At 33.2% G+C, this 27,215-nt stretch overlaps 2 protein-coding genes across 2 annotated transcripts; one reads left to right on the forward strand and one right to left on the reverse strand.

Annotated features, from left to right (window-relative positions):
- Positions 1-10,796: 10,796 nt before the first annotated feature.
- On the reverse strand, positions 10,797-13,076 carry LOC109176374. Its single transcript, XM_019325816.1, has 2 exons — positions 11,601-13,076; positions 10,797-11,477 (listed from the first exon to the last, which is right to left on the reverse strand). Exons 1-2 carry the CDS (start codon positions 13,074-13,076, stop codon positions 10,797-10,799), a joined length of 2,157 nt encoding a protein of 718 aa, XP_019181361.1.
- Positions 13,077-19,763: 6,687 nt separating this feature from the next.
- LOC109176450 (protein LIGHT-DEPENDENT SHORT HYPOCOTYLS 4-like) lies at positions 19,764-21,100 on the forward strand. Its single transcript, XM_019325879.1, has one exon. The coding sequence runs from the start codon at positions 20,225-20,227 to the stop codon at positions 20,849-20,851; it is 627 nt and encodes a 208-aa protein (XP_019181424.1). The 5' UTR covers positions 19,764-20,224; the 3' UTR covers positions 20,852-21,100.
- Positions 21,101-27,215: the final 6,115 nt, after the last annotated feature.

The following is a 27,215-nucleotide window of genomic DNA, read 5'->3' on the forward strand; positions in this document are numbered from 1 at the left end:
TTTACCTTGAGTAACAATGGAAACCCTCAATCACTACTTGAGGGTTCTAACCAACTTGACTAAAATTGCATTGAGTAGTGGTTAGATTGCTTATTTCTTGGTCACCCCAAAAAAAAAAATACACTACTACTTTGAGGGGCACTATGTATCCAAGGGTGTGCATTGAGTAAACTCTGTCTTATGAGGTAATGAAACTAGTCTATACTAAGTTTCGCTGTTGTTTCGCATAGTTGACCAACTCAAACCAATAAGATCAACAAATCACTCTTCTATAACTTAACTTGCCAAGCTAAGTCAACAATTTGACTAACTTTTATCAGGTGATAATTATTGTTTAGTTATTTGGTGTATTTAAAAAATATTTTACAATTTTGAGTAGATAATTAGTATATCGGGGTCGCGTTCAGGTGCGAATAAGTGCCTAGGAGAGAAATGCCTACCAATCAGTGCGCGCCACGTGTCAGCATTCATTGATCGGGTGCACCTACTTTCACCTATTAGTGCACCTACTTTCGCCTGCAAGTGCATGTAGTTTTTGCCTGCATTCATTGATCGGGTGCACCTATTTCACCTACAAGTGCACCTACTTCCGCCTGCAGGTACATGTAATTTTGCCTTGTTAACATTCATTGATCTGAGTTCAGCGAGTAGTAATACCCCTGAAAACCCTCGCAAACATTCATGTACCAATGTGCAACTACTTATAACTATATGTGCAACTATTTATAACTATAGGTGCACCTACTTTCGCCTGCAATTGCATGTAATTTTGCCTTGTTAACATTCAATGATCTGAGTTCAACGGGTAGTAATACCCCTGAAAACCACTCGCAAACATTCATGCACCTAGGTACAACTACTTATAACTATAAGTGCAACTACATATAACTATAAGTGCAACTACTTATAACTATATGTGCACTTAGTATTGATGCTCAGTGTAAATTTTACTTGCACCTATAATACATTTTACTTGCACTTCGGTATTCAATTAATTACAAAAATATCACCATATTTTTTTAATCTATTAAATCTGGATACGTGTCGCGCGCTGATTCGTTCGCATATTTCTTCCTAGGCGCTTCATTCACACACGAGTGCAATTCCGATTGATTGAAGTCGATTGTTGTATTTATCGTATCGAACAAATAAATCACCGACCAAAGTAAAAGAAATAGATGGCAATGTAAGTTTTTGTAATTATATATCGTAGCATCAAACAAGTAAACTGAAGTTCAAAACTATAGAAGTAAATATTTTAGAAATGGTAGTTTTGTTAAAATAAATGTTTAAAAATTTATAATCAGAAAAAATTTAAACATTTATGTTTCATGACAATTGTATTCAAACATTTAAAGTTTGGTAATTTAATATCAAATTAATTTTTTTGTCTTGTCACAAATCACAATAATATCAAATTATAATATTTATCCTTAAAAATTATTAAGTTGTTCTTGATTTAGGTATTAATTATTCCTCAAGCCCATTTTATGTATCTTGTTCAATTAACGATACTTGACTAAAGTTATTTATAACTTAATTTTTTGTAATAATATTAAGTTGAACATTAATATATAAAATTTATATATTTAAAACTAAATTGAAAGTATTATTAAACATTAAAAAATGAAATTTTAAAATAATAAAAAAATATTAAGGAATAAAGAGTTAGTTTGATCAATGAATAATAAAAATGATAGGTAATGGTATATATGGAGTAAAATATATAAACATCAATTAGAGTAGTTTTGGTAAGGGATGCGTAGATTATGGGGTGCGGGAGGTGCTTAGTTGGCTTAAGGCATTGCACTTGGATTCTTTCATAGTGAAAATGGATGCCCAACATGTTTACATGCCTATTCGTGGAACTTCGTGGGTACTGGGTAGTATGTTTGGTTTAATTTGATTCTTGATGATGTAAAAGAATTGGCGGCTATTTTTGATGGTTTATTATACGATTTTTGTGTGTTAAGCGGTCTGCGAACGGTGCTGCTTATGTTTTAGCTAGAGATAGTTAGAGAGGCTCGTTCTCTGTTAGGCTGTGGAAAGTGGCATGTCACTCCTCCTTCGTTTTTATTTTTGTTTTAGCTCGTGATTTTCAGTAATGAAGTTAGTTTTTTTTTTTTTTTTTTTTTTTTTTTTTTTTTGGAAAACTATTGACATTGACTATTCTAGGAATTAATTAACTCTTTTTGATTTTATATTTCTTCTTTAATTTATTTGTGGGGCATTGATTATTTCTTTTAGTTTTTATCTCCTTATAAATTTTATTATATTTTACCATATGCTTATTTAATTAATCACTCAATGCAAAATAATAACTTGCCGATCAAATAAAATAATATGAATTTAGTGAAAATTATGAGATAATTAATAATTCTTTTATTTTATTTGATAAAGAAGTCTTTCTCATGGAGATGACAATAATCTTCTTCATCCACTAACATGTGAAAGCAACATGACAAAATGTATCACTGAAATTAGGAAATGGAAGAGCTGAGGGGAGAATAGTCTTACAACCCACAATGTTTCCTCCACTAAAAGGGGATCAATGTTCCAATAACACATTCTCAATGTGGGACCTAATAAGTTTATAAGTTTTAAATTTCGATCAACTCTATTCCCTACAAATTTAATTTTTAAAAAATAGTATTCTTCTATATACTTTAATTAACAAAGGGTTTGCGCGAGAGGCAACCAATGTTTTTTTGTTTTTTTTTGTTTTTTTGTTTTTGTTTTTGTTTTTTTTTTTTTTTTTTTTGTAGAAATGGATTAAAATTTTTTTTTTTTCATTTTCTAGTGTTTAGTTCATAGTTAAAAAAAATTATTATTTTTTTCTATTTGATTGGAATTCATAAAATTGTGTTTTTCTATTTAATTCATTTTTCAATGAATAAATAGGATTCTATTACAAAGTTATTTCTTGTAATATATTTATTATTTTAATCATGATAATAACAATAGTAATACATTAAAAATAACTTTGATGAAAAAAAATTGGAAGGTAAAAATCTGAAAAGAATATACAAAAAAAAATAATATAAAATTGAAGATAAAAATAAAAAGAAAAAAAAGACGAGGGAGAGAGAGAGAGTCTAGAGAAAATGATTTATAGAAAATGTATTTCAAGTAAAATTTAAAAGAACATTTTTAATTCACCAAAATGAACATTTTTTTTTTCATTACAATGAAAAGATACATGACAACGGTAATAGAAAACATGGTAATATTACATTAATACAATCAACCATAAAAAATGGATGAAGGACACTTAAAGAAGTATCAAATGTGCGAGGACTCAAATGTACGTAAATCTTTAAAAATCATTGTCATTTCACATGTGTACTTGTTCGTCTCACGATAAACATGTCACAATTGACAAAAACTTTAAAAAAAAAAAAAACAAAAACAGAAGAAACAAATTAATAAAACAACATCACACGATAAGAAGAGTACGTAGATGAGTAATGGAGGTAGTGCGTAGCAGTGAAGTGTGGGATCAAGCTAAGGGATTGAAAGTTATTTTGTCTGCTTATTATCAAGAGTTATTTTGACTTCTCCAAATAATGTACCACCCGGGGCCCTTTTATATCCCTCAAAAGGAGGATGCTATTTCCATTTTCAAACACTCAATATATAATTTTGTTTAGGAACATTTTAATTTATTGCATCAACCAAATTGATTAAAAGGTGGTGAGTGGTGGAGTATAATTCTTGTATCTCCAACTGGACAGAGTATGTGCGGCTTAGCAGACAGACAAGACTAAATGTTGGGGCGCAGCATAATCTCCACACTGTCGCTGTCGAGTTTCAAACATTAATCTTTTTTCTAAAAGTCAGTGCGGGTAAACCGACTTAATTAATTAGATAAGCTGTGGTTTGATTTAAACCAACCAAGCTTGAAACCCATGATAAGGAGCAAACAAGGGGCGTAGGGTGGCTAAGGTTGAAGGTCAAAGGCTGCCTTTGATTTGGTTGTGGTCACTTCATGTTAAATGTGATGTTTGAATTGGTTGGATGAAAAATCTTTTTTCAAGGAAAAAGATTTTCTCAAATTTGAAAAAAATAGATTTTTCTTCGTTTGGTTTATGATTTGTTTTTTCAATGGAAAATGTTTTTCACAAAGGAAAACGTTTTTCACTCCTCCCCTTGATATTTTGTTTTCCATGAAAAATTAGTAAGACAATTTTGCCTTCTAAATTTTTCTTAATTACCATTATTATTATTATTATTATTATTATTATTATTATTATTATTATTATTATTATTATTATTATTATTATTATTATTATTATTATTATTATTATGATGTAGGGGTTATTAGTATTTATATTCATTATTTATTACAATTCCAAACCTAACTAAATAATGAAATCAATGTTTTTAATAATTTCTTTTCATCCAACCAATTTAATTAATCTTATAGGTAATTTCTTTATCATGAAATTTCAATTCCGGATCCATTCCTCCTTAAATATTTTCTACAAACCGAATAGGTCAAAAGAAATAGTTGAATAATTGGTAAGACACTCAATCATGTCAACAACAAAAGTGAAGTTTTTCGGAGCACAATCCAACTAATTCACAAATTCAAAGAAATTAATAATTTTACTTCGTTAGCAGTAATAAAGTGCAAGGGATAGAACTAGCCTACATTAGCCATTGACATCCAAGGGTGGAGGCATGTGTACACCGTACCCTTCCCCCAATTTTTTTCAAAAAAAAAAAAAAAAATTACATATATAGAATACTATTTTGTTTTTAATCTCTTCAAAATATTTGGTCCATCCCACCTAAATTAATTTTGCTAATTAAGCTCTAGACTTTTATTTATTTCCCTTCTTTGATTCTATCCTGTGAGTTTCAAATTATGTCATTTATATATAATCAACTCACATTCAAACTTCTTTCAAGCTACCTACTAGTTCAAACCTCCAGAACCATACACATGCATTATAACGGGATAATTTTCATGTTTATTGCTTAAAACACCTATGCATGTTTTTAAAGTTAATTTTTTTGTTTTTTTTTTTTAAAACTTTATTTGGTTAATTTTTGTTTGATGTTCTATGTTTTATTTTAAATAGTTCTATTTCCTTTCAAAAAAAAAAAAATAGTTCTATTTGATTCTAAACGGATATCAATGTGCATTTTTTGGTTAATTGTGCATTTATGTTGTGGTAAACTTAGTATTTAATTTAATAAAATAATATAAAGATTGTGTTGCATGTGTATTTGAAAAAATAATTGCTATTATTCTTCCAAAAGGTTCAACCCCAACCCTAAGGGTAAATAATTGCTATTATGGCTTGTTATATGAGGGTAGTTTTCAAGAATCCATCAATAGCCTTTTAAATATGCTGGGAGATTTTCATTCTTTCAATAGTATAGATCAATTAATATAAGTTAAGACTACACATGGTAACAAGATGCATGAAAGATAAATTTTGTACTACTTGTTTGGTATTGTACATTGAAAAACAAATTGCAAAACAATTTAGTATAAATTCACTTATAAATGATTATATTGAAGCGTTCTATACTTTAGTAAATTTGTAATGTAATGATTATTGATGGGGATATGGGTTATGGGCTAGGTTTAGTGGGTTTGGTTTATGTACAGGTCAAAGGAGATGGAAGGTCAAGGAAAGAATGGTGGGTTGGCCCATCACGGGAGTGGGTGCTGCCAATGACCGGCGGTGGGCCGGAGGGGCCGCCATCATCTAGCGGCCGGCGCGCTCCCAGGCACCCAGTCCTAACGCTCCGCGCCCCTGTGGCACATGACATGGTGTGGCGCGGGGGGGGGGGGGGGGGGGGGGGGGGGGGGGGGCGGCGGCGATTCAGCATGGCGTGGACGTGTGACGTGGTGTGTGGGGTTGCGGGCATGGGGTACGTGAATGTGGTAAAGAAAAGGGATCAAGAGCCATACGTGTGGACAATGCAGTGGTGGGGTGGTCTGCTATAGATAGGAGTGCCTTGTCTCTCTGTGTGTCTTTAAACAAATATTAAGCCACCACAAAATTCTGAGCTTCAAATATGGGACATACTAAGAACTAGACAAGATAGATAGAGCATCCTTTGCCACAATTTTTGAGGAAAATGTTAACTTAAGCTAGCCTTAACCCATGAAAGATACCCTTTGGCAAGATGATGTGAAAATGTGTAATAACATTTTTTTTTATTACTTAGTTGGATTGCATCCGTACAAAAGCTTGTCGTAGCTGCAGCTTTTGTACTTTTTTTAAAAAAAAATTGTTTCTTTATTTATTTTGTTTTCTTTTCTTTATTTTATTTTATTTTATTTATTAGTTTCGTTTGTTTAATTATTTTGTGTGCTTTATTTTTTAAAAATTTTTTAATTCTTTATTTATATGTAATAAAAATTTAATGAAATAATTTATTAAAAGAGTACATAAATTTTCATTGATTTATATATACAATGCATACAAATTAATTTCGTCATACTTACTCATCTAATAACTACTTCATTTATTTATCGTACAATTGGTTAGTGATTTCAATGTCTTCAGATTTGAAATTTCTTTAATTTTAGTTATTTCAATGTTTTCAAATTTGTACTTGTGTTAATTTTAATAATTTCAATTACTTCGAATTTGTAAGGTTCATTTGCGGTTTAGTTTTACAATTCAAATTAATAACACTAATTATTTTAGATAAAAAAAATTCGTAGTATAATTTACATTCGGTTATATGCATAATACAATTAATTTTTTTAATTGTTTTTTAAAAATTACGTTTTCATATTTTCAGTATTGCTATTTTTAATATTTTAAAGTAATTTATATAAAAAAAATTATGTTTTTGAATTTTCATTTTTGTTATTTTTAATATTTAAATGTAATTTATATGTTGATAAAAATTAATAATGTTGAAGAGAAAATAATATTTATTGAAAAATAAGATATTAATTTTTTAAAGTTGTAAAATTGGGGCCACTTCTGAAAGTTAATTAAATTTGCATGGATGTAATGTTAATAGTAAATGAATTGCAAATTAAATGATCTGAAAGTAAGATTTATTTTTTGGATAAGGATAGTCTTAGAAAATACTATTGAGAATAGAGAGGAATACAGAATACTCAGACTTGCTACATCTATTGGGTTTGGCACAACTTTTTATGAAAAACCCAAAAAAGAAAAAAAAAAAAAAAAAGTGGCTGCTAAGCACCTCGCCCTCCCTAACTTGTTCTTGATGTGCAAGTCCGGTGCGTTTTAATTATTTTATTTATTGTTGTTTCCACTTGGCAAATAGCATTGTGGATGCTCTTAGTTATTCACTAACCGTTAATTACTTCTAAGAGTGGGTATTCAAATTGTTAACTAATGTCTATCTATCGGAGCCAAAGCTCTTCAATTCAATGCGCCTTGGCATGTTTAATTTAAGTTTGAATCCCCGTCCTCAGAGGGGCGGAGCCAGGATTGAATAGTGTGGGGGGCCAACTACGGTTAAAATACTAAATTAAATACATTGATATCCAGTTAACATATTTCAAAGTAATCATTACATTACAAATTTAATAAAGTTTAGAATAAATAATTTATAATTGAATCTATATTAAATTATTTTGTAATATGTTTTTCAATGCACATTGCTTTGTACGGTTGAAAAAATGAAAACATTCACGCATATTTTAAAAAGACTATTGATTATTTCTGGAAAACTACCATCTTCACAACATAACATAATAACAATTGTTTTCTTAAATACATATACTACACAATTTTTACATTATTATGCATGTTAAATTAAATACAACATTTATCACGTAACCACAAATCTGCATAATTAACCAAACAAATGCACCTTCATATCCATTATTTAGAATAAAACAAAACCACTATTTAAAATAAACAATAGAATATGAAACAAAAATTAACTAAACATGTAGTTAGAAACAAAAACAAAAACAAAAACAAAAACAGAAATTAACTTGAAATAGATTTTAATGACAAATTATCTTGTTATAGCGTATATACCGCATATATGTATGGTTCTAGAGAGAGAAACTAATAGGTAGGTTAAATGAGGTTTAATAATTTAAATGTGAGTCACAATATATATAGTGAATACATAATTTGAAATGTGAGACAACGGGAGATATTGAGAAGATGAGAAGTTTATAACTTAGCTTGTAGGATTAATTTAAGTGGGAGGGGGGCCAAATATTTTGAATGAACAACAAAATTTTAATATTCTATATAATATTTTTTTAAAAAATTTAATATTATATTTAATATTTAAAAAAAAAATTGGGGGAGAAGGGGGGGAGGGGGGGGGTCAAGACCCCCCCTTGGCATACCTTTGCCTCCGCCCCTGCCCATCCTTACTAATAGGTTGCGATTTGGAGAGCCGAGTTTTGCATCCTACTATCGAACTATAACGCTAACTGTTATGCAAGTATAAGGAAATAAAATGCTAACTGTTATGCATCGGACTGTAACGCTAACTGTTATGCAAGTATAAGGAAATAAAATGCTAGTATAAGGAAATAAAATTGTACCTTCGCTACTAGCCTAGTAAACGCTTTGATCTTGGTATCAGAGTCAAGGTCACGGCTTTTAATATAGAGGTAAGCGTATCCTACAACTCCTACTACATAGAATTATGGAGGATGGGTAAATTACAGATGTGCCTCAAACTAGTTTAGTCCCCAACAACTCCTACTACATAGAATAATGGAGGAGGGATAAATTACATATGTGCCTCAAACTGGTTTAGTCCCCAAATACTTAAGCATTAGTTTGAGGAGCAACAATGATCAAAGCTTGGCATGTTTTTTCTTTTTTTTTTTTGGGCCTGTCTTACGGTCTGGATTCACCCTTCTTATCCCCGCTCATTCCGAGATGGGGCCTGTCTTACGGTCTGGATTCACCCTTCTTATCCCCGCTCGTTCCGAGAGGCACAAGACCTGACCCATGGAGAATCATCACTTGTGTGAATTGAACTTGGGTTATTCCGAAATTCTTCCCACAAAGAAAGTTCATTTACCACTTGAGCTATCATGTTGGGTTTGGTTTTTTTAATACTTTAGGGTGTGTTTGGTTCACACCTAGAATCAGAATCGGAATGAGTATCAAATACTTGGTAATGATAATGGATTTTGGTGAAAGTATTTAACATGTTTGGTAGTAGGATGAAATGAGAATAGTTACTAATAGTAGTGCTTGAGAATGAACAAGGGAATGAAACTCTTATTTTATTTGGATATGAATTTTTTAATTGATGGGGTATTCAAAACCCATAACAGTGTTCTAAAAACCTATCAACCAAACAATAACAATCACTTTTGAAATATATATTAGCGCAGCACACAATGATGTTGAAACTGACGTTGTAACACAAACGATCTGTAACGCAGTTCGGGCAAACAACCCTAATCTGCGAGGCACTTCTCAATTTGAGAACTTGCCTAAATCCACTAAAAGCTCAATATTTAAAGTACACTGTTTGGAACCTGAGATTACACAATAGAATGATCTTTCCTACCAAACTATTGAAACCTAAACACATGTACTACTTTCTAGGGGAATTTAGTATCCTATTCTCAAAGACTCTCGTACCTCACCAGATTAATGTTGAATGCTTGAGTTTTACAAGAAAGGACAACCCCTATTTATAGTAGCTATTCCTAACAGATTCGTGAATAATAAAGCTATTCCTAATCAGACTAGAACTAAACACTTCAATAACAATTCCCTTTAGAACTAGTACTCTTCAATAACTACTCCTCTTAGGCTTGGTATTCCTTTATAGATCTGGTATTCCTTTTGCACATAACTTTGACAAAACACTTTGAGTCAACAATCTCCCCCTTTGTCAAATTTTTGGCAAAAACCTTGATCTCATAGTGGCTTGATTTCCTATTCTTCTCCCCCTTAGTTGATTCTTCTCTCCCTAAACTTGATTCCTGGAGTTCTTAGAAAAAAAAACCTGAAACTTGTATTTGAATGTGTGAATGAAGAGAATTCTTCACTGTCTCTGTACATTTTACCAATGTGTGGTAAAGTAGATCCACACAGTCACAAAAGTAGAGGATTTGATCATAGATAAGTTCAAGTGGTTTTGGATCTGTAAATCAAATTTCGCCATTCACGCAGGGCAAAGCCCGCATCATGCATTTCATTTGGAAGAGGAAGCACCGGGCCATCAGAGATGAATATTCCGGTGGAATCTTCTCCGAGATCATATGGATTTCCATTGCCGTTTGAAACCGGAACGGTAGAGGATCCGAAAGCTGGGTGCGGATCCGACCCGAATCCATAGGGATCGGGACTGTGGACGGATTGAGGAAAGTGCTCAACTGTCACTTCATCGTACTCTCCCGGAAATCCCCCAGCTGATTGGTACGGTGGCGCGTATCCGCCGTAACTGCCGTCATCAAACGGCGGAGGAGCCGTTCTGACGTGCTCATCCATGGTAGATACATCGAAGATGCTGATTTCCCCGTCTTCTTTTCTTGATTTTCTGGTGATCCTTCGCACCAGGCTCTCTTCTGGGTTGTTGAGGTAGCAAGAAAATGAAGTCACCCGAAGACTCATGTCATTGGCTTCCATGGAGATTATTATAATAACCGGACAGTAACGGGTTTTGATTGGAAATTAGTTTCGTACTTGTATTCATTTATACAAACCCCTCTCGCATTTGGGTGCGCCTCAACTGTTCGACAGAATTTCGGAGTCATTGTAAGTGCAATCCAAACTTCATATTTTGTTCACATATGTCATAGCTCAACTTTATACCCCAATCATGTATATCTGTTACAGTTTAAGGCTTCATCAATGTTTTTTGGGATCAAACTTGGAGGTGTGGCAGTATACTCCTTTTATTTTGTGGAAATCTTGTTTCTTTCCTCTAGTCTTTATTCTTTGATTGAGATCTCCCATGATATTTTCCAAAGGATTATTTTTCTGATTTTTTAAGACAGTAGGATGACTTTTATCCTTTTCTTCATTTGGCTCTGTTTCTGTTCTGCAATTCTGCATATCATTAGTCAGAGGTGTTGGAACAGTTGTTTCAACAACTCTTGGACTTTTGTCATCATCAGTGATTATTGCTGGAGTTACATCATCAATGATCACACTATTTGATGAATAGCCTGGGGATGCTCCTTGGTCATGAAAATTTATGTGTCCCATACGTTGGTGCCATAATTGTGTTTGACTGATGGTTGTCTGTAAAGCGGATAGATCACTATCCCATGTGTAGCATTTGTTTGTAGACCTTTTTCCCATCATGACACAATCATGATTCTGATTAAACACATTGCAACTGTCTCTAGAGAACTCTACTTTGAGTTCATCTTCACAAAGCTGACTTATGTTGATTAGATTTGCTTTTAGGCTTTGTACTAAAAGGACTTTTGACAACTTAGGCAGCCCATGGACATTCAAGGTACCATTTGCAATAATTTGTCCTTTTCCACCGTCTCCAAAAGTGACATGCCCTTCATTTTTGTACTGGATGTTCTCAAGATTTTCTGAATTTCCAGTCATATGCCTTGAACATCCGCTGTCAAAGTACCATATATCTTGCTCTTTGTTTGTTTTGGAGGTATATGCAACATTTTGGTCTTTTCTTACCCAGATTTTCTTACTATTATTTCTGTTCTGTGTTGGCCACACTCTGTTGTTTTGTCTGTAGTAAAGATCATTCTGTCTCTTGTAGCAGTGAGTTTTGATGTGTCCTAGTTTGCGGCAATAGTAGCACCTTATTCTTCTTCGGTGTCGGAAGTGCTGTTGTGACACTTCCTGTGTCTCGGTTTGATGATTCTCACTAGTGTCTGTGCTTGGAGTCCTGGGTCTTTCGGTAAGCTCCTTGATTTCTTGTAGAAGTTTAGCTTCTTTGTTTTTGAAGTCTAATAGTTCGTTTTGAGCTTCTTTGTATTGTTTCTCTATTCGTTCTTTTTCATTCTTCAAATAGTGATTATCTTCCATGAGTTCCAAATTTTTCTTGATGATTTGCTCCCACTTGGCATTTAGTTGAGTGTATGCCTCTAGTAACTCTTGCATGTCATCGCTATTGTTGCTTTCATGGCTAGCGGTGAGGGCTACGAAATTTGTGTTGCTATCATCTTCTTCACTATCTGAGTCGTCGCTTAGGGTTGATATATATGTTTTATTTTTCCTTTTCAAGTATGTGGCACATTCTGATTGGATGTGTCCAAAACCTTTGCATTCATAGCACTGTATTCCTTCTGTATTTGAACTGTCTCTTCTTTTTGAAATAGATTGATTTTGTCCAGTTAGGAAGTCCCCTTGATTGATTGAAGCACTTTTGTTTCTAAATTTGTTGAATTGTTTGAGAACTCTGTTGAAATTCTTTGTTAGGAGAGCAATTGATTGTTCCATGGTTTCAGTATCAATTTCTGGACTTCCTTTCTGCTTTGATTGGAACGCAATTCCTTTGTCATTATCTTTCCCTTTTTGCAGTATCTCAAGCTCATATGTTTGAAGATTTCCCATTAGATCACTCAGTTTGTAGGTGTTTAGATCTTTATGTTCTTGAATAGCGGTGACTTTCATTTGGAATCTTCCGGGTAGTGAGCGTAGTACCTTTTTGACGATCCTATGTTCGGGTATAGGTTCGCCTAAGTTGAATGCATCTCCGGATATACTTAAAACTCTGGCACTGAATTGGGTGATGCTTTCTTCCTCTTCCATTTTCAGGTTTTCAAATTCAGTTTGTATCATCTGAAGCTTAGATTGTCTTACAGTTGTGTTTCCCTCATGATGATCGCACAATATACTCCACGCAATTTTGGCTATGCGAGTAGAGGCAATCAGTTTGAAGGTATCTTCGCTCACAGCTCCATAGATTGCATTCATTGCCTTCGAGTTGAAGTTATATTCTGTTTTTTCTTCTTCACTCCAGTTAATTTTAGGTTTTATGTTTCCTTTATCATCAACTGGAGTTTTCCATTCGTTTTCTATAGCATTCCAGACACCTTCTCCTTGTGCCAAGATGTATATTTGCATTCTGGCTTTCCAGTAGGAAAAATTCGTGCCAATGAGGGCAGGTGGCCTAGTGTTTGACAGTCCTTCTCTGGGAAACTCCATTAGGATCCTGCTAATAACTTAAGCAGTTTGGCTCTGATACCAATTGAAATATATATTAGCGCAGCACACAATGATGTTGAAACTGACGTTGTAACACAAACGATCTGTAACGCAGTTCGGGCAAACAACCCTAATCTGCGAGGCACTTCTCAATTTGAGAACTTGCCTAAATCCACTAAAAGCTCAATATTTAAAGTACACTGTTTGGAACCTGAGATTACACAATAGAATGATCTTTCCTACCAAACTATTGAAACCTAAACACATGTACTACTTTCTAGGGGAATTTAGTATCCTATTCTCAAAGACTCTCGTACCTCACCAGATTAATGTTGAATGCTTGAGTTTTACAAGAAAAGACAACCCTTATTTATAGTAGCTATTCCTAACAGATTCGTGAATAATAAAGCTATTCCTAATCAGACTAGAACTAAACACTTCAATAACAATTCCCTTTAGAACTAGTACTCTTCAATAACTACTCCTCTTAGGCTTGGTATTCCTTTATAGATCTGGTATTCCTTTTGCACATAACTTTGACAAAACACTTTGAGTCAACAACTTTCATATCTATTCCTATGAATAAAACCCATGAACCAAACACACCCTTAATTTGTCTTCATGCAATCATTGTTGCTCTCTAGCATTCGCCTTTCATTATACATACGCACAATCAAGCATTACAAAACTAAAAGAAAGACATTAATTACGTAGTAAATTTCAAGGAGGATTTCATTTTCATATTAATTTCAACGCTATATATTACATCATTCCTGAAAAATAAAGTATTTTTAATCACCCAAAATAGAAAAAATTTCACAATTTTTAAAAATTTTCTTGCCACTTTTTAGATGGTTGGAAAGTGATTGACATTTTTGAAAAAAAAAAAAAGAAAAAAAAAAACATACATCGTTGGCCTTGTCGAAATTTTTTTTAGCAACTGTGGCTTTTTTTAAACCACCGGTGGATGAATATTTTGTTGGATTTTTTTTTTATTTTTTATTTTTTATTTTTGTTGCAAACGTGACATTTTAAGTGGTTATTTTGTAGTACAAATATATGCTGAGTTTACTTTCGATTTAGGTCGAATCAAGGTGTATACGAATTCTTTAAAGTGAGACGAAAAAATTGATATATTATATGCTAAAAACGGATAATAGGTGAATGAGAAATTGATTCTCAAAATAAACTATTTGAGTTGAAAAATGAAGTTGTTTAAGGCTTGGAAGAAAAACATTTGCCCACATTGAAATGGAAAGTGCATTTGCACTAGTATATATACACAGCTTGAATTTTCTTGTTTTCTTTCTACTCCATTGTCCAGTGACTTAACAATCCCAATTTTCTAACAACTTGAATTGGTGGTCAACCACAACAATTTTTTTGGTTAGTACATGAGGTGTCCTGAGTAGGCTCTAATTATAGGAGACACATTTAAGCTCGTACCATACTTAAATTATATTAATTCTCATTTGCACCGGACCGGCCCAATTAAGGGGCAAAGTGCTGGCCATACTGATTTTTCCATAATGAGTTTGAACTCCCAACCTCTCTTAAGGGATGAGAGTGCATGGCCACTCAAAGCCCATATCATACACAGATTAATCTTCATTCGCATCAGGCCGGCCAATTAAGGGGCAAAGTACTGGCCAGATTGATTTTTTCATAACGGCTTTGAACTCCCGAACTCTCTTAAGAGAAGAGAGTGGATGGCCACTCACGCCAACTAAGCTGGTTAGTCAACCACAACAATTGATAACAGGTAATACCGGCAAGAAATTTTCTACATTCCTAAAATGTTCAGAAATCAAATTTCTAACTGCAAACTAGAGTTTTCATATCATTTTTTAAAAGATCCGGAGACCCTAATCTAGATCAACGGCTCAAATCAAGATTTTTTTTTTTAAATGCACTTTTGCCAACATGCATGCCTGTATGGAAATGATCTAAGTGTCTCAAAGTAATGCACCTTAAGATATAAAACTACGCACCTTAAGTTATAAAACCACGCACCTTAAGGTATAAAACAACGCACCTTAAGTTAAACTGATGCAACTTGAACTAAGAAAGTGATGCACCTTAAACTTTAAATATACACACCTTAAGGAGGAAAACGATGCACCTTATGCTAGGGAAAGACGCACCTAAAGCTTTAGAAAAATGCACTTAAACTAGAAAAGTGACGCACTTTAACCTTTAAATATACGCACCTTGAGAAGGAAAACGACACACCTTAACTATGGAAAGACGCATTTAAAGCTTTAGACTAACGCACCTTAAAGTTTCAACAAATTAAAAACACACCTTAAGTTCTCAACTGAAGAACTAACGCACCTAAGTATAGAAATCACGCAACTTAAGAAGGAAAATGACACACCTTAAATTTGACCAATACGCAAAAATACCAAATTGCCACCGCTTTTTTAAAGTTTTTTTCAATTTGGGCTGTTGATTTTGATTAGATCAAGGGTTGGGATTAAACCCCATCTTTTACCTGAAACCTATTACCGCAATTGATCTCTATTATATATATATATATATATATATATATATATATATATATATATATATATATATATATATATATATAAACATAAAAAATAAACGTTTGTATATATTCACAAAATCCGTTTACAGTGTGTGTAATTCAAGGTGCAAGTACAAAATCTCCGTGTAGTCCTCGGATTCCTCACTAACATGTTCTACTGAAGTGCCTCCGAGATTCAAGTAGCGTAGCCTCCGGAATTCAAATGGAGCGTGCCTCCAAAATTCAAATGATGTAGCTTAATTCCGGGATTCAAGTGGCGTGATCTTTGACAGAAATGTCAAGCTTCAAGACAGTCAACTCTGAAGAGCTTCAAAGTACCTCCAATGCCTTAAAGTTGCTTCAAGTCTTCAAATGCCTTCAAGTTGTGCCTTTAACGCCTTCAATGAGCTCTCAAATCTTCAAGTCTTCAAATTGTGTTTTGAAATGTCAAATGAGGGTTCTATTTATAGTGAAAATATAACCGCTATCCCTCAACAAACTCCCTATTTATTTATTTAAATTAATTAATGAACTAAGAACATGAACTTTGCTAAAATCAAGTCTAGGTTCATTATTCTATCATCTAATTCAAATTAAGTTATAATTATCTAAGTCAAATATAATAAAATTATATTTAAAATCAATTATAATTATAACTAAATTCAAATATGAATTGGGCTTGGATCAATTAATTAATTAACTCAATCAACAATCGGAAATGAAATTTAATTGGGCTAGTTAAATTAATATAATTATCATGGCCCAATAATAACTAAATTGGTCCAATAATCAATCTCAAGATTAGGCCCAATAATAATTTTATCAGTCCATCTTCGGGTTCAAATTTTCGATGTTTACAAAGTCCATCTTCGAATTCAAATTTTCTGTGTCTACAGTGCCCAACAACTATTTTTCTATAAACAAATTCTTTATTCCTCACACTAAACTCTTCCGTATTTACTTTAAAATTGATGGGTGAAATTGTAAAAAAATAGTAACATTTACTTTATTGCACTAAAAATCATGCGAAAAGTAAATAAGACAAGAAATTCGGGAAAGAAGGATTACCTTTTTTGTAAAACATATTATTTTGTCTTTGAAAGTAACTTTACAGCTTTTCAGAACTTATTTTCACTCTTGATGTTAGGACTCTTGAGAATTGCACCAAACATGTGTGTTCTACAAAGAAATTCTTTATTCCTCATTTCCGCATACTAAACTCTTTCGTATTTAATTTTAAATTGAGGGGTAAAATTACAAAAATAAAAACATTTATTTTGTTGTATTAAAAATTTTGCAAAAAGCAAATCAAATAGGGAATTCGTGAAAGAAGAAATAACTTCTTGGTATAACTTTTTTTTTTGGTCTCCAAAAGTAGCTTTACAGCTTTTCAGGACTTCTTTTGATTCCTAATGTCAGGATTCTTGAGAAATGTGTCAAACAACTTTTTTTTTATATAAAATTGAGGGGTAAAATTATAAAAATTGTAACATTTACTTTGTTGTATTAAAAACCGTGCAACGAATAAATCAGACGAAGAATTCAGAAAAGAAGGAATACATTTTTGGTATAACATAGTATTTTGTCCTTAAAAGTAACTTTACAGCTTTTCAGAACTTTTTTTTGAATCGTGACGTTAGGATTCTTGAGGAATGTGCCGAACAATAATTTTCTATAAAGAAATTCTTTATTTCTCATACTGAACTCTTTTGTATTTACTTTAAAATTGAGTGGTGAAATTGAAAAAATAATAACATTTACTTTGTTGAATTAAAAATCATGCAAAACAAAAAAAAAAAAAAAAAAAAAGTAAATCAAACAATAAATTCGGGAAAGAAGAAATACATTTTTGATATAACATATTTTTTTTCTCCAAAAGTAACTTTATAGTTTTTCATAACTTCTTTTGACTCTTGATGTCAAGAATCTTGAGAAATATGCCCAACAACTATGTTTTTTATAAAGAAATTTGTTATTCTGATACTGAGGTCTTTCGTATTTACTTTAAAATTGAGGGATAAAATTTGAAAAATAGTAACATTTACTTTGTTTATTAAAAATCATGCAAAATATAAATCAGACAGGAAACTCAGGAAAGAAGGAATACCTTTTTGGAATAACATATTTCTTTGTCTATGAAAATAACTTTACTAGATTGCAGAACTTATTTTGACTATTGATGTCAGGAATCTTGAGGAATGCGCTCAACAACTATTTTTTATAAAGAAATTCATGATTCCTCATATTGAGATCTTCCGTAATGAGGGGTAAAATTGTAAAAATAGTAACATTTACGTTGTTATGTTAAAAATCGTGCAACAAGTAAATCAGAGGACTGAGGAATTCGTGAAAGAAAGAATAGCTTTTTGGTATAACATATTATTGTGTGTACAAAAGTAACTACAGCTTTTCAGAACTTCTTTTGACTCTTGATGTCAGGAGTCTTGCGGAATATGCCCAACAATTACTTTCCTATAAATTAAAGAAAATCTTTATTCCTCATATTAAACTCTTACGTATTTACTTTAGTTGATAGACATTGGATCTACACCAATACATTTTTTGAGGTTTTTGTAGAGGAAAAAACCAATGAGGGGTTTTTAACAAATGGGAAGATGAGTTTTTTAGGGAGTTTTTTCCGGCAAATTATGTTTTTTGAGGGGCCCGCCTATTGACCAAAGTTACGCGCAGGGGGCGTGCAGTGCACGCGCCATGCTGGGCGCGTTTAGAGTCGTTTTTTATTTTTTCTTTTTAAAAGTTTATCATATTTGATGTGCGCCGCCCACATTATTTCTCAGGAGGCCGTTTCTGAGTTAGGTTGTAGGGAGTGATTTGATATCTCTCCTCCTCCTCTTGTTCAGTGTCTTATTGATGATTTAATGAATTAAGCTTTTGTTCTCAAAAAAGTTTATCATATTTTTGTTCTTTTTTCTCTCCCTCCTCCCTCGCATAATTAGCACCTCAAAAACAAAAACAAAAATAAAAAACAAAAATAAAAAAATAATAATAATAACAACAACAATATTATTGGAGATGTTCTAAAACATCTACCAAAAAACCTCAACATATGATTTAAAAACTCTGCTCGCATGGGCAGCTCAACTGGTCATAGAGGTGAAAGTTGGAAAGAATGACCAGGGAGCGAGTCTCACCAGCGGCAGTGTGGGAGCAACCTCTCAAAGTGAGGGGGGCTCCTTGTGTGCATTAAGCAAAGGTTTAGCCTCTGTGGTTCATGTTCAAAGTGAGGGGGCTCCTTGTGTGCATTAAGCAAAGGTTTAGCCTCTGTGGTTCATGTTCAAAGTGAGGGGGTCGGGCTGGGGTGTGAGGTGAGTCAGATGCTTTGTCGGGCCGGGGTGTGGGGGTAAGCAAAGGTCTAGCCTATGTCGGGCCGGGTGTAGGGGGTAAGCAAAGTTGAAGTTGATAAATCTACTATTGACTAGTACTTTTGCTGAGCCAAGTTGATAAATCTACTATTGACTAGATCATATTGTTTGGATCTATCGGACATGTATGACATGTATGTTGAAAGGTTATAATGGACGATATATCAAGATCTACTAGAATCAATACTATGTTATATGTTGTAAGAATAATCAAATGACTTCTACTAATATAAAAATTAAATTTGTTTGCACATTGATCTTTCCATATTTTCTAGATGTGATATGTTGAATAAAACTTGAACAAATAAACTAAGTTTTATTTTGACGTTTTCAAATTATCATATCAAATGTAATCCTTGCAAAAAAAAATTGGAAATTCCAACCTCCTTAAATTTATACAATATTAATATCATCAAAATCTAAAGAACATTATTCATAAAAAAATTTGAATTGAAACATATTTAATTAGCAATAATATTATATATAATTAAATGTAATATATTTAGTTTCACATAATATTATTAACATTTGTATAGACAAATTAAATATAATATATCTAATGTAACAAATATTATCAATAACGGTAAAACAATAGAAAATTATTGTAATTAACTTGGTTAGTGTATTTTGCAAATCCTCTAAAAAGGGTCCACCATAATATTTTACTTTATTTTTTGAAATGACCAACCAAATAATTTGTGATAAATCTTTAAATGAAGAAAAAAAAAACATATTCTAGTCTGGTATTATATATAGCTAGGTGATAACACCTTTTCTTGCTGTCTCCATCCATCACCTCCATCTCACTGTCAAAATGCTCCTTACCTCTTTCCATTTTCACAAAAAAGCCCTAACTGTTCTCCCATCACTCTAACCTGTTACTCTACCATTTTCAATATTATTGCAGACCAAAAACGACTGTTTCTGTCCCTTTCAATTATGGGAGAAACCATTCACCCAGTCCCTTCAAACATACATTTTTAGTAAACAAAAAACCAACCAAACATCATAAAAGCCTTCAATGGTTTTCTAGGACTGATCAAACTCAAAGCTCTGAATAATAAAAAAGCCCTTCATCCTACATCATCATCATCTTCTTCCTCTAAGCTTTCATTTCATTTTGCTGGAGTTATGAAACCCTAGTTATGTTGTTTTGTTTTGTTTTGTGGCTGTAAGAATCTGTGGGTCGCGAAGAATTGGCTTAGGAAAAAAATCCCAGTAAAAAAGAAGAGATTTTGATGGATTCATTGAAACGAGAAGTGGATTCACCTAAAAGTATGGCGATCAACGCTCCAATGGAGAATAATACCACCACAATGATGATGATGTCGTCGGCTTCGTCATCGTCGTCGCCGTCGGCGACGGCTATCTCCCCGACCACGGCGGCGGCGGCAACCCTAAGCCGGTACGAGAACCAGAAGCGGCGGGACTGGAACACCTTCGGGCAGTACCTGCGGAACCACCGGCCGCCGCTGTCGCTGTCCCGCTGCAGCGGCGCCCACGTGCTGGAATTCCTGCGCTACCTCGACCAGTTCGGAAAAACTAAGGTTCACACCCCTCTCTGCCCCTTCTTCGGCCACCCCAACCCGCCGGCTCCCTGCCCTTGCCCTCTCCGCCAAGCCTGGGGCAGCCTAGACGCCCTCATCGGCCGCCTCCGCGCCGCCTACGAGGAAAACGGCGGCAAGCCGGAAGCCAACCCCTTCGGCGCCCGAGCCGTCCGCCTTTACCTTCGTGAAGTCCGAGATTCCCAAGCCAAAGCCCGCGGAATCAGCTACGAGAAGAAGAAGCGAAAGAAGCCACCACCCCAGCCGCCGCAATCCTCCGCCTCTCCCGCTGCTTTGCCTCCATCCGCCGCCGCCACTTAACCTCAACCCAAATCCTCTTTTGGATCTATCATATGATCCATGATTTGAAAAGGTTACTACTACATATGTAAGTCCCTAAACAATTTCCCAGATTTTTAGCAGTAATTATAATACCTGTATGTATGTATGTATGTACTATATATGTGTTGGTCGAAAATTGAAGCTGTACTGTGAATAGTGGCAGCTTTAGTTAGACTTGGAATTTCTTCATCATCATGACTATATAAATTGGAGTATTTTGTTGTGTATATATTGATCTGATCTGTTGGGCTTCTTTTTTGTTAATATACACCAGATCTTGTGCTGCAAATCATCAGAGTTTGGCTAAAAAGAAACCCTGTTTTTAGTATATTTGGTGTCCTTTTTGCTGATGACTTACACACACTGATGTTTTTGTGTTTATTTAGTTTTAGTGAAATTAAGGTATTAGGTTTGAGAGTGGTGTTGTAAAGATCACTTGTCAGCTTTACCTTCTTCACCACTGTCTGTTTTATCAAATCATCTTTAAGTTCTCTCAGTCTTCTCTCTAGTCTCTAGTTTCAGTCACCACCTCTTTCTTGTTTCTTTCTGCTAGTTATTACTGCATTTCCTTGTTCTTGAAAATCTCCAAAACTTGGGTATTTGCATTCACTTGTAATCTAGTCCGACATAACACCATGACACTGAAATGGAAGTATTCAAACCATAAACACTACTTTTGTTTTCTTTTCATAAATAAACCCCATCAGACTTAGTAACCACGAGATTACAAGTTTCAGTCCGGGTGAGAGTAGCATATTAGTCTTCTTGATTTAAACCGATCAGCTATGGGTAACTTAAGTTCTACAAGGTCACAAGTTCCACTCTTAGTCTTCTTGATTTAAACCGATCAATGATGGATGACTTAAGTTGCCGATTATATACTACTGAAAATTATTGAATTTCCGACTACCTAAAAGTTATCTTAAATCAAGTCGAAAGCCTTGTTCCTACCATTTTTGGTATCCGGAAAAACCTTTGTTGTTATTTTCGACCACTTTTTGCTTTCAACTTGATTTAAAATCACTTTCAGGTTGTCAGAAATTCCATAATTTGATAATTAATTACAAGGCGGGTAATGATTGCTGATTTCTCACACTATTCAAACAGTCCTAGAGATAATCATGTATATTATACATGTTTAAATTGGATTCTATTAACACCAATGTGAATAGTATTGGTGTAAAGTAATAGTGTATATGATGGTACTTATACTATAGATATAGTAAAAAATATTTATAAATGGGTGCCTTGTGTTCAGTGAAGTAGTTTTAATTACTTTATGATATCTTATTATATAAACTTTACCTTATTACAATGAGATGGGATTGGAGGTCTATCCCACTCTTGCCAGATAAAGCTCAAGTGAAATGTTGGTATTGGATGTGTATAAATGTTTTTTTCTTAAATTTCCATTTTATATGTCCTACGAAATTTTATGCTGATACTTTGTATTTACTATTTAGTGAAGCCTTTATAAATTATAAGTTCTAATATTATGATTGCTATTACTCCAAATTTTCAGTATTTTTTTTAAAAAAATTCTCATTCTCCGTTTTTAAATGAGAGAAATATACAAATTTTGTTTGTATTTCTCCCCCTTTTTTTTAGAATAAAAAATAAAAAATCTACTAATTAATAAATGCACCATATGTGACCAAACTTGATTAATGAAATAATATATTCGAAAATAGGTATATTCTAGTTTCAAGAGGAGAATAGTGTTTTTATTTAATATCTATAGAGTCCAATTTTAGTTTACATGGACAAAAGTACACATAGTTCAGATATACATATATGCCTCATTAGGATTTGAACTCTCCTCATCCATTTTCTCTTCATGGAATTTACGATTGTTTTTGTGATTACTGAATCAATTCAATGGGACAACAATGTAGTATATTGTTCGCATGGGCCGCTCAGTTGGTTATGGCGGTGAAGTTTAAAAATAATATAAAATGATTAGGGACTGAGTCTTACCAGCGGCAGTGTACCGTGGGAGTAACCTCTCAAAGTGAGGGGACTCTTTGTGCGCAATAAATAAAGGTCTAGTCTATATGTTCAGCTGAATTACCATAATTTACATCATTCAAAATGTCCTGTCGGATTGAAACATAGGGGCCCTTAGAGTTGGGTATTTAATTACCTTTTTTTTTTTGAACAATAATGTAGTATACTCCGTTGGATTAATAATGGCATATTTATTGTGGCAACATTATTTATTAGGGAAATCCATCTACCATTTCCACCTTGTGTCACCTCAAATCTCAGATGTTCCCCAAATAGGGGATAGCAATAAATTAGTCAGGTGTCTGGCATTAACTACTGTAACTGTAGCCCGCCCATATATATAGGTGCAAATTCTCATAATTCAAGGGCATGGCCATTCACCTTGTCCAGTTTTATTTGGTATAGAGTACAAATCCCCAACACCCTAACTATTTTGTTTGTGACAGTTTGCCTTGTTTGTTTCACCACGTTGGTTAAGAATAAAATATTATTGTTGGAATAACTCTTATGGAATTGGGTAATTATTGGTCCTTGGTTCAATAATTACAATATTTTAAATTTAACTTTTTGTAAGATCGAGATATCTATTGAACTTTTTAGTTTGAAGTAATTAGCTATGAATAATCTAAGCTGATTTACTTGCTGTGCTGTTTAGGGTTATAAAACATAATAATGACAGTACAATTTTCAGTAAGTCAAAAAATTTAAACTATTTTTGGGTAAAAATTATATTTGCTAGTTAAAAACTATTCTCCTTATATTATATTAAAATATCAAACAAAAATTTTCACATTCAATAAAAAGTAATTGCATTCTTTTGAGTAACGTTTATTGACAATTATAATTGATTCAAAATAAGTTTGAATTCTCCTATGTGATGAGATGAATTTCATATATTTATATGTTCTAAATGGTTTATGGTTAAATTGAAAGAAAAAATATATATTTTTCGTAGTGTATTCTTAAAATTGAAAGAATATGTGAGTGTGAATTAGTATATAAAGTTTTCATTCACTTTATGCAAGTGTAAAATATGCTATTAGAATACACTTTAATAAGCATAAGTGCTGAGTCTATTTTATGGCCTGTTTGGTTCACGGAATAGGCCGGGAATGGCATAGCATTCCCAGTAATAGGCCTATTCCGTTGTTTGGTAACCATTTCTATTACCAGGAATAATATTTCAGGTAATAGTCTATTACCTCAAATAAGGTAATAGCTATTACTAGGGCCCCCCCTGGTAGTAGCCTATTACTGAACGCTCAGGAATAGATTTTAGAATCTATTTTCTTTTTTACCCCTTTCTTTAACCTAATTTTTTATCCTATATATAAATTTATCCTATTTCACCACCGTCGTCGCCACCATCGCTGCCGCCACCACCACCACCATCGCCACAACCGTCGCCGCCCCCACCACTGCCACCGCCACCACCGCCACTACCACCTCAGCACCACCACCACCATCATGATCACCACCACCGCCGTCGTCGCCGCCACCACCGCCACCAGAACCACCACCCAGCAGCACCACCGCCACTAACACCACCACCACCGCCACAACCGTCGCTGCCCCCACCACCCACTGCCACAACCGTCACCGTCACCACCACCACCGCCGCCCCCACCACTGCCACCACCACCACCACCACCACCACCACCACTACCACCCCAGCACCACCACCACCACCGCCACCACCACCATCACCATCACCACCACCACCGCCACCACCACCACCACCACATATTTTTATAAGGGTATTTATGTCTTTTAAAACATATTTCATTTCTATTTATGTCTTTTATTATGCAAACTTGGATATTAAAATTTGTAATTTTCAAACTTTTCTACGTTTCGCATTTAGTATTAACATTTTGAATATTTAGTATTAATATTTTGCATATTTAGTATTAAAAGATTGCACTTACAAAAATGCGAAAGTACATTGCACTTAGCGTTTCGATTTTAGAGTTTTTGACTGAGTTTTTTTTATTTTATTTGGTTTAGTGATTCACTTTTTACAGCTTAAGGTCTAACATTTACAGTTTAGATTTAAAAATTAATTTTTTCGTTGATTTTATAAAATTTACCAGGTTTGCATATTTAATTGTTAAAGGTTGCATATTTAAGTATTCAAGTTTGCATAGTAAAATTGATGATAAACTGACACCCACATTATTTTAAAAATTTGGTCAAATTCATCAAATTTTTACAAATGTAATATTGAGATTGCTTCTTTACTTCTTATTTCTCTCCTTAATCAAAAGTGTATGTAATTGTCAAATACTAAATGTTATGTTATAAAAAATAGGTATACTCACTAATAAGGAATTAGTCTTTAATTTTCTAGAAATATGGCAATATAATGTTAGGGTTTTGAATGATTGAATCATATATATATATATATATATATATATATATATATATATATAGAAAAGCGCTCATATGTGGTCATGTCATTAGGTGTGGTCGTGTGGTCGTGTCTGGGTCGTTGAATCAGTTTAATCTAAAGGCAGTGGTAATTCTGAGAATTTTCGCGCGTTTTAGTAAGAGGGGGTGTTATGGTAATTACAGTGACCATTTATAGCGGGCGGGTTCCAGAATACACCAACAGTGTTGACAACATACACCAATAGTGTAATAAAACACACCACAGTGAAACACACCAATGGTGTATTCCCGTGTTATGGTAATTACAATGGCCATTTATAGCGGCCGGGTTCCAGAATACACCAACAGTGTTGACAACATGCACCAATAGTGTAATAAAACACACAACAATGTGATTTTCCCTATTCCGGTGTTTTATGACAAGTTTACCCTTACAGTTCTCTGGGTAGGAGAATGTGCGCGAAAATACTGGAAAAAATCTTGATTAATATGAATCATTAGATCTATCTAATCTAATGGTCTATAATTGACCATATGACCACACCTAACAACATGACCACATGTGAGCGCTCCTCTATATATATATATATATATATATATATATATATATATATATATATATATATATATATATATATATATATATATATATATATATATATATATATATATATATATATATATATGTCTGGTTATCCTATATAAATTTTTAATATTACTTTTTTTACAGCCTTTTTGGCTTATCATGATGAAATATGATTGTTTGTCTGCATAAAGCTTGTAAGCTATGTTTGCAGAAATCAAACGTACCCGGTAAACTTTTTTAAAGAAATTAAATAAGAACATGTAAATAAGTAAAAATAAATAAAATTGAAACCAAAAAAAAAAAAAAATAGAATTAAGATGGTATGTAGTGACCTCTCCTATGTGGGAGGTCATGAGATCGAGCCTCAGTGGAGGCTTGGTTGACTCTTTGTGCTTCATTAGGTTGAGAAATTATGTTTGAACAGATACTAAAATGTAATAGAGTCAGTAACATTCAAAAAAAAAAAAAAAGATTGCATTTGGTAGGCAGAAAATTTAGAACTTTTTAAAATTTTTAAAAAGTGAAAAATTATTCTCACGTTTGGTGATGATGTCTTTGATTTGAAAAAAAAAATTGAAACAATTAGAAATCAAATTCCTCAAAAAAAAAAAAAAAAAAACTAGCCTACAAGTGTTTTCCTGAGAACTTAATGTTATGAAATATTACTACGAAAATAACAACACAACCACAAGATTTTTCTGGTATTTCCTTAAGAGCTCACTTTAAAAAAATAGTCAAGATAATGTAAATTTGAAGATGTGAAATTAAAGTGTACATATTTTTAAAGTGAAAGAGTATTGCAAAAGTAAAAACAACTTAATTATTCTTAGTGTTTTAAAAATTTCAAATATAGGACATAGAAGCAAGTCCTCCAAAGGAGGAAAAAAAAAAAAAAAAAAAAAAAAAAAACCTCAAAATGATAATTGAGGAAATAAAACATTATTCTCGTACCTAAAAATTAAGTCACACATTTCATATTTACTATAACTTTTTGAATTAAATATGTCACATAAAATCTTTATGTGGTAGTCACGATGAATTTTTTTCATCCAAAAAAAGTCAAAAGAGGTTTTGGTTTGTGTGATGTGCCAAAACAAAAGTGCAGTGTTTGGCGCTAAGGTACAGAAAATGGTACGTGGTGTTGTTATGTCAACCAAATAAAGCAAAATCTTTAGTTAAGCGAGCATAGAGAATCAGGTGAATATGTCGTTTTCATCAACTTTTCCCCATCCCCTAAAACTCACATAATTTCTTTTCTTTTTTTTTTTTCTTTTATATATATTCGATTATCTAACATAAGACTAATCTAAGAATGACGATCATAATTTAATTTGAATTGAACCAGATCAAGAACCTGTG

This window comes from Ipomoea nil, unplaced genomic scaffold, assembly GCF_001879475.1.
Source record: "Ipomoea nil cultivar Tokyo-kokei standard unplaced genomic scaffold, Asagao_1.1 scaffold0706, whole genome shotgun sequence".
Lineage (NCBI taxonomy): Eukaryota > Viridiplantae > Streptophyta > Magnoliopsida > Solanales > Convolvulaceae > Ipomoea > Ipomoea nil.

What these genes read in the sequence shown, in the direction of transcription:
- LOC109176374 (XM_019325816.1), bottom strand. Translation starts at nt 13,076, where the DNA reads ATGGAGTTTCCCAGAGAAGGACTGTCAAACACTAGGCCACCTGCCCTC. An exon ending in ATAATAGTAAGAAAATCTGG is followed by an intron (nt 11,478 to 11,600) that starts GTAAGAAAAGAC and finishes GAGAACATCCAG; the next exon opens with TACAAAAATGAAGGGCATGT.
- LOC109176450 (XM_019325879.1), top strand. Translation starts at nt 20,225, where the DNA reads ATGGATTCATTGAAACGAGAAGTGGATTCACCTAAAAGTATGGCGATC.